General features: G+C 44.9%; 1 protein-coding gene across 3 annotated transcripts; it reads left to right on the top strand.

Annotated features, from left to right (window-relative positions):
- Positions 1–97: 97 nt before the first annotated feature.
- Positions 98–7,195, top strand: LOC101074422 (zinc finger protein 512-like). Of its 3 annotated transcripts, none has more exons than XM_011611761.2 (16): positions 98–237; positions 877–1,009; positions 1,079–1,134; positions 1,220–1,278; positions 1,392–1,954; positions 2,075–2,161; positions 2,505–2,609; positions 2,706–2,830; positions 2,997–3,083; positions 3,160–3,258; positions 3,325–3,492; positions 4,061–4,258; positions 4,327–4,428; positions 5,108–5,170; positions 5,341–5,439; positions 5,522–7,195. In XM_011611761.2, the coding sequence occupies exons 2-16, from the start codon at positions 910–912 to the stop codon at positions 6,032–6,034; spliced, it is 2,424 nt and encodes an 807-aa protein (XP_011610063.1). In that variant the 5' UTR covers positions 98–237; positions 877–909; the 3' UTR covers positions 6,035–7,195. The 3 variants fall into 3 exon arrangements, with proteins under 3 accessions (XP_011610063.1, XP_011610064.1, XP_011610065.1); XM_011611762.2 differs by having other exon boundaries at positions 166–305; XM_011611763.2 differs by lacking the exons at positions 98–237; positions 877–1,009 and having other exon boundaries at positions 1,220–1,316.
- Positions 7,196–7,672: the final 477 nt, after the last annotated feature.

Below are 7,672 nucleotides of genomic sequence, written 5' to 3'. Positions count from 1 at the left end.
ATGCAGCAGGGAGAGTGTTGTATTCTGCTGCACATCAGCCAGAAGCAGCGTGGAGATTCGTCTGCCTCCTATCGACACGAACTTGAACGCCGGAGTGTTCCTAACAGCCGCCCCGGGCCTTCCTGGACGTTAGCCTCTCCTAGGGGGTTTCGCTGCCGGAAGGGAAGGCGACAGAGGAGGCCAGACTGAACGACATGGAGGCAGTGGGTGCTTCCAGGGGGAGTGAGCTGTAGGACGGTAGGCTTCGTCGGTCACCACTGTATTTCTCCAACCGCCAGGAAACAATGGAAACCAGGGAGCAGCAGGTTAACTAACCAACACCAGATTTGTTTAAACTGCAGTGTCCGACTCGTTTTTATGTCTGACGTCATAAAAAAAAAACATAACAATTTGTTCGCTTTCAATGATGGTGGATTCAAGTGTGTGCGCTCCAGCTCGGGAATAACAGTTTTAATGGGGATACTGCAAAAACGAGTACTTCTCTTTTGACTGTTCTGTCCTCATCTTGTGTATTCTGTGATTTCCCCACGGATAGATTTGCAGTTAAACGTCCTGCGTGATGGTAATATTTCACACAGTTTTTTCGGGAACCAATCTCTGTGCAGAAGTTATAAATAAATAACATTGATTCTAAACAGGAACAAAAGTTGAAAATATACATACAGCAGTTCACTTGTGTTTGTTGAAAGTTACTCGTGGAAATTGTAGATTTTTTTCCCCGTTGTGACAGGAAAACTTAAAAATAACGAGTATGAGACAAATCAAGGGTTGCATGTGTTATATTTATTTTATTTCTGTCAGCTGGTCAGCAGAAGAGCACATCTGTTGCAGCAGAAGAGGTCACGTATGTCGATGTTTTCTGTCCTGTTTTTACAGCCATAGCTTCCACATGGTGTTTGTGCACCTGGAATGGACCCTTCTCACAGCGGGGAGGATATGTCACCATTATATGTGCTCAGAAAGAAGAAATGTGTCAAGTCACAATCTAAAAGTGGTGAACCGTGTCCAGGTAATCAAACCGTTAGTTTTCATACATGTATTTTTTTCCCTTTTTACGTCAATTTAGTTTCTCCTGCAGCTTCTAAACGGATGCCACAGAGAACCTGTGAACTGAATTCAGTTGGATTAGTCAAAGTAAGGATGAACCCGTTCACTGAATATGCTGTTTTGCTGTTGTGAAACTGGCCGGTTAGAGGCATCATCTATTTCTGTCCTGCAGAATGATGAGCCTCAATCCCACGAGCCTCTAAAGATGAAAAGACCTTACGGCAAAAAAAGGTAAGAAACACCTGATGAGCCGCAGATAGACTGTTCAGGTGAGAAACTTCAAGAAGTCACCTCATAACTTTGAAACAATAATAAAAATAATGGATCCATTTTCTCTGAAACAGGTTCAACGATCTTGCCACAGAAGCAGTAGATCACCCCACCAGCAGCTGCTCGGTGAAGTCATCAGGAGGACTTTCTAATGGGACTGACCCTGGGTCAATGGCTCCACCTACTCCGCGGCTCTCTCCAAGACTGAGGGCAAAAAATGTGTGGACTCAGGGTCCAGAGACAAGCAAAAAGCAGCACCTGCCTCAGGGTAAGAACTGTAACATCAGGAAGGACAGGAGGAACCCCGTGGCCACAGGTGGAGATCAAACCCAGGACCAGATGTGGAACTCCGGCAGGGACCGGGTAGGTCACTTCCCTCCAGACCAGACATGGATTCCTGGCAGGAGCCAAGAACAAGACGGAGTGGAAACAGTATGGGTGGTGTGTCAGGAACAAGGTCCTGTGGAGGACTGGGTATCTGATGGAGACGAAGGCCACAATCAGGCTTGGGGTGCAGACAGAGATCCAGCAGGGGGTCAGGGCTCCTCGGGGACAGAGCAGGTCTGGGGATCCGGTCAAAACCAGGACCAAACCTGGAGTGAGACCAGCAGAGACCGAGAGCACATATGGAGACCTGGTGGGCTCTTATCAATCACGCATTTCATATTGAAAGACTTCTAGATTAATAAATAGTTTTCAAACTGTATTTTGGTCCAACGCTCATTGAGTGACCTCATTCTCTGTTTGTTCTGTGTAGAGTTGAACATGAAGAAAGTCCAGAGAGGATCTGTGGAGCTGAGCCCCCCTCCTGACTCCTCTTGGCCTCCAGGGGTCAGACAACCTCGTAAGTAAAACCCCTCACTGTTTTGTCCTGATTGCTTTGGTGGTCATCAACCATCCCACCATCATTAGTAGACATGTCATGTGCCTCAAAAACACAGAAAACACCTGGATGGCTTTCATCACATCACACACACACACACATACACAAACACATGAAAAGAGTCTCACATGTGTGTCATGTGAAAGCCATCCAAGAATATATAAATGTGTTGCTGGACAATAAAGTTGATCTGAGCAAAAAAAAAAAAAATCTGAATTTACCAGTGTTATTTCTTTTTCTTCCTCGCCACATGCTTTTATTTTTTAGATTAAATGACAGGAACTGGATCGGTATGTTATTTCAGGTTTGCATGGAGCCGGTGTTTGTGAAGGGTCCACACTGCATCGGAGCGATGAGCAGAAACCCCCCGTCAGCTCCATCAAAAAGGATCCTCCTACCTACCCTGCAGGTGGAGAGAGGGAACACGTGTTACGACTTCACGAATTCCAAAAATGACCCCAACATTATTGCTCAAAAAACAACTTTCTCCTTTTTACTTTTCCAGGAAGTGAGGAGGAGCGCTGGCAAATCCAGATTGTGGCCAAAGGCAGAGTCAGTTGTCCAAAGTGTAAAAGTGTGAGCAGGAAGACGGTTGAAGGTCTGAAGAAGCACATGGAGAACTGCAGACAGGTGAGCCCTGAGCAGCCAAACACTACAGAGAATCAGAGCTTGAGCCGCTAACACAAACATCAGCCCACATTTATTCAAATAAGGCCTTTTTAGGGAGGCCTTTTAAAGAATTGGTGATTTAATTAGTTGGTGATTAAGTTTGTCTTTTATTTAACCTGATGTGCAGCAACCTTTTACCTGCCAGCACTGTGGGAAGCAGCTGAAGTCGTCCACAGGGATGAAGTATCACATCATGGCCGACCACAGCCACCTGGTAACGACCGTCAGACCTCCAGACCTCTTCTATTTCACTCTTTCTCTCCTAATAGTTTCATTAAAACTGGTTTTAGCCCTTGTCAAATGACGCCAAGGACCTGGACGATCGTGTGATCAAAGAGAAACTACGCAAAATCCTGAAGAGACTCGGAAAGTTAAAATGCTCCAAAGAGGTAAACTAGCTGTTTGTGGTGAGATGCATCAGGATGAGGAGCTCCAACCTTCAACTTTTCTGTCAGGGCTGCAACGCGGCATTCAGCAGCATCATGGGATACGTGTACCACATGAGGAAGTGTGGGAAGCAGGAGTCTGAGCTGGAGAAGCTGCTGCTCAACTGCTCCCACTGTGGGAAACCCTACAAGTCCAAAGCGGGTCTGGAGTATCACCTGAGATCGGAGCACGCTCCTGTGAGTCACAGCACCCAACGCCACTTGTGCTCTCAGGCACATGCAAATAGCTTCAAGACCAGGTCAGCGACGTCACAATGGGATTTTCACCTTCAGTTACAAAGATCTGACTACTTATGAGCAGTAGTTCAGTGATTCCTGTAAACGGAATAATAATAAGTCAGCGCTCTGCAGGACTCTGCTTATTTCCAAATGTATGTAATCCAAATAAATTCTGTAGGAGGTATGGCAGGAGGTATGAGGACTGAAGGTCCAAGAAGTGCATGAAAGATAAGTAATAATATAGTGTGAGAATTCCAATTTAAATGACATCAACTCGGGTTTCTGTCATTACTTGCACCACTTCTACCACCATTTACAATTAAAACAGCAATAGAAGTGGTGTTATAGATGGTAATTGCCGTAAAATGATAGTGAAATAAGTGATGCCAGTAACAAAATATCCTTTTTATATGACAGTATTTACCTAATCAACACAACATTATAAAAAACAGTGAATATAAAGTAACAAATGAGAATGATATAATGTATGGATGCTATTTTCTCCTTCCACCCAACACCTTCACAGATGCCGCTGAAGAGCGATGAAGATGAGGCCCAGAATGCTCAGAGTGAGGCCAACCCGGAGAGGACGGCCAGTGGTCGGGTGCAGCGAGCCTCGGCCCAGGTGGCCAACTTTCACCTGGCTGAGATCGCCAACAATGAGCTGCCCAAAGACTGGCCCAAGAGGAAGTTTCAGTCGGACCTGGTGCCTGATGATAAAAAGGTGAGGACATCTGGAAGGACAGACGCGGGACATTCTGTTGTGCTCGTTCACGTTTTTATGTCTCGTAGTTGAAGTACGCCCGGCCGGGCCTGCCCGCCTTCAGCCAAGATGTGCTGAGGAAGTGGAAGAATGAGGTGAAGCTGCGGAGGAAGGTCAAATGTCCCAACCAGGTAGAAGATGCTTCATCTTAAACTCAAAAGGGCCATAAAAAATGTATAAATGCATTAATGGAAGAACAGTGACAGAAAATTACAGCTGCTGACCCACTTCAGGGGTTTAGGAAGTGGGAAAGAGAGGGAGCAGGTATTCACTGAAGTCCCCCTGAGCTGCCTGCAGGCTCCAGTCTGGCCTGGGAGCTCTGCTGTACAGAAATGTGCACAGTACATCCACCTTTTATCCACCTTTCATTTATCTCTGATGTGAATGAAGAACACTTGAATTGCTGGGTCCCGTGTCTGAATTGTGATTAATCAGATTGATCCACAGACACCCTCAAAATAATCTGCCTAAAACGTTCTATTATAATCTGGCAGTCTAAAAACAGTCATTGTTAGGAAGAAACACATGTTTTCATGATGACATCGCACAAAATCTCTGGAGGGTTCTTTTTACTGGACTTGATAAGTCTGCCAACATGAGCTGGACCACAGACTGATGCAGAGAATCAACAGTGATCAGTTATTGATCACATGTTCCCAACATTTGACAGTGGAACTGCAGATTAATGTGTGCCGTTAATGGAACAAAAAGACCTATTTATGGTCAGTTTATAATCTTCTGGATATTCTAAAAATGTCTTCTTTTGGGGTTATTTCCTTCTGTAACTGAAGCTGCTGGTAACTGTTGCAGGGTTGTTGCTCCACCTACACCAGTGTGTCGGGGCTGAAGGCTCATCTGGGACTGTGTACGAAGGTACGTCGGCATCTTTCTTTAACTCTGAAACATCCCTGAGTGACCCTGGTCTGTGGACAGAAGCAGGAACTGCCTGGTGTAGATCTGGGACGCTTGAAGATTGTTCACACGTCTGATGAATCATTTTTTGTGGCTGACATTCCGAGTGATGGTATTTCCTGTGATCTCAGGGTGAATTTGAGGCAGGAAAGTACAGGTGTCTGATCTGCAATAAAGAGTTCAACTCTGAAAGTGGAGTCAAATACCACATCAACTCTATCCACTCGGAGGTATCGGATGTTCTGCTCTGCTCGCCGTCCTGTGATGCACGGCAGGTTTTTCTCCTAACATTTGCATTTCTGCCCTATGCAGGACTGGTTTGTGACGAACAAAAAAGCCTTCAAGAAGTTTGAGAAGTTCCTTAAGAACCAGTCCAGGGATTTTGTGCATAATGTGGCCAAGCAGGGGTTGGACCGGTACCACCACAGTCACCTTCAGCATCACCACTGTCCCCACCATCAGCAGCTCCAGCAACCCCTGCAGCCGCTGCATCACCTCCAGCACCAGACCCAGTATCTCCATCAGGATCAGCAGAACCCCCCTCCATTGGTGGACGCCCAGCCCCAGCAGCAGCTGCTCCACTACATCCAGCTAGAGCCTCCACCTGGATCCGTGTGGGTGGAAATGAACCAGAAAGAAGAAGAGCTGGTGCCTGAGTACGACCCAGAGCAGATGGAGAAGGCTGAGGAAGACCCTGGAGCGACACTGGAGGAGAGGAGGGAGGTGGAGGAGGCTGAGGAAAAGAGCAAGGATGCATTTCGCTTCATCGACGGTGGTTCAGCGGGTCAATCGGAGGCAGCGACAGATCAACCAGTGGAAACCTGAACAACTGACCTTCATCAGGTCGACACAGAGATGCTTAATAGATCTGAGTTCCCATCATGCACCAGTGCAGATGTTAACTGAGGGAGACCGTGTTGTTGTCACGAGTCTTCAGTGTCTGAATTCATTACAGCAGAGTTCAGTAATATTTCATCATTTATTCATTTAACAAAAAGACTATCAGGGGCAAAAACAAGTTGAATTTCTAATAATTAGCTCAACGGGTGTAGAATTAGAATTGAATTTACATTAGAAGCTGGGATTACAGCATGGCCAGATTTATTGACCAAGATCTTAATGAAAAGATCAGAAATATAAACAATCTTTTGATTGAATATTGGGAATATTCGCTATTGGGATTTATGCATATTTTAGTAGCTTCGCCAACACAGTAACTGCAGTTATTTTTTAAATGAGGAAACCTTTTCAGTGATGAAGGACGAAGATGTGAAGAAGAGCCGTTTGTGTGCTGATCTGTGGAAAACGTGTTTTTTTTTTTTTGTGTTCCCCACGTGTCTTGAGTAACCTTTTGTGGTTTCTTATGTTAACATTTAAAGAGGAAGCAACTCTCCCTTTTTTTTCTTTTTTTTTAGAAAGTGAGAATGTCTGAAAAGATTTTGTGCCTCAATTATGGTATGTGTAACTTCATACTTCACATCTCTTTGATGTACAATTAATTTTGTGCATTTTCTAGCTAGGTAATGTTTGAAATGTCCGGTTTCCTCGTAGGCTGTGATAGCTAGTGGTCAGTTCTCCCAGGGTCTCTCTGACCTCGTCTCTTCCTGCTCTTACATCACTGTGGTCAGGAAAGACTTTTCATTTTTAAACTGGCACAAGTGCAGTTTAGCATTCTCTTCTGTCTATAATCCAGTGTCACAGTTACCAGACTGCAAAAAAGTAGATCTCAACAGTTAAGGAACCTAACATATTGCCACGCATCATCACCTTGACAACAAGACTACAAGAAGTCTCTTCTTTATTCATTTATTAATGATAATTATACAAGGTCAGATTATAGTGTTTTAGTGCCAAAAGAGGAATTTTCACTTCCTGTTTGTTGCTAGTTAGACAGCGTACCATATATAATGTCTGCTGAACATAGGCAGAGTCAGTAGTCTTGTGTCATTTGTGAAGACGTTAATAAACCACCTAATGTTCCACTTGGTCTTTGCCAGCCCAACTTTAATAACCTGCACATTGAATATGCTGCTATTTGGTAGTGCCAGCAGTGTTGCTGTAACCACGGAATATTGGGGGGAAAACATTCTTTTCAATTTTTGTGCCCACAAGTTCAGATACTGTAAGGTGGAAACTTTTGTAACAGCTAATGTGACGTGTTTTATTCCAGAAATATTAAGGGAAAAATGTCAGAAAAGTACTCACGATGAGCCCAGTCTGTCACTGAGATTATGCTAAACAGGGACTTGGAAATTACAATTAATATTTAGAGGATTATTCTTTTGCAAGAACAAGCATTAGTCTTTACAATATTACTGGATTCTGTGGGCCCTGACCCCGCTCCCTTGTGTACGGCCCTGGGCCCGCAGCAGCGTCGGTTCATTGGTGTAATTCCAGGCGCTGTTGATAGGGGGCGGTGTGGTCAGCGTCCCCATACAGTAAACATGGCGGTCTGCTGTTAGC

The sequence above is a fragment of the Takifugu rubripes genome, chromosome 16 (assembly GCF_901000725.2).
Source record: "Takifugu rubripes chromosome 16, fTakRub1.2, whole genome shotgun sequence".
In the NCBI taxonomy this organism is placed as follows: domain Eukaryota; kingdom Metazoa; phylum Chordata; class Actinopteri; order Tetraodontiformes; family Tetraodontidae; genus Takifugu; species Takifugu rubripes.
This window is presented reverse-complemented; position numbering and strand designations above follow the sequence as displayed.

Coding starts and splice junctions, on each gene's coding strand:
- LOC101074422 (XM_011611761.2), top strand. CDS start 910: ATGGACCCTTCTCACAGCGGGGAGGATATGTCACCATTATATGTGCTC. Junction 1,955..2,074: donor AGAGCACATATGGAGACCTG/GTGGGCTCTTAT, acceptor TGTTCTGTGTAG/AGTTGAACATGAAGAAAGTC. Junction 3,259..3,324: donor AGTTAAAATGCTCCAAAGAG/GTAAACTAGCTG, acceptor CTTTTCTGTCAG/GGCTGCAACGCGGCATTCAG.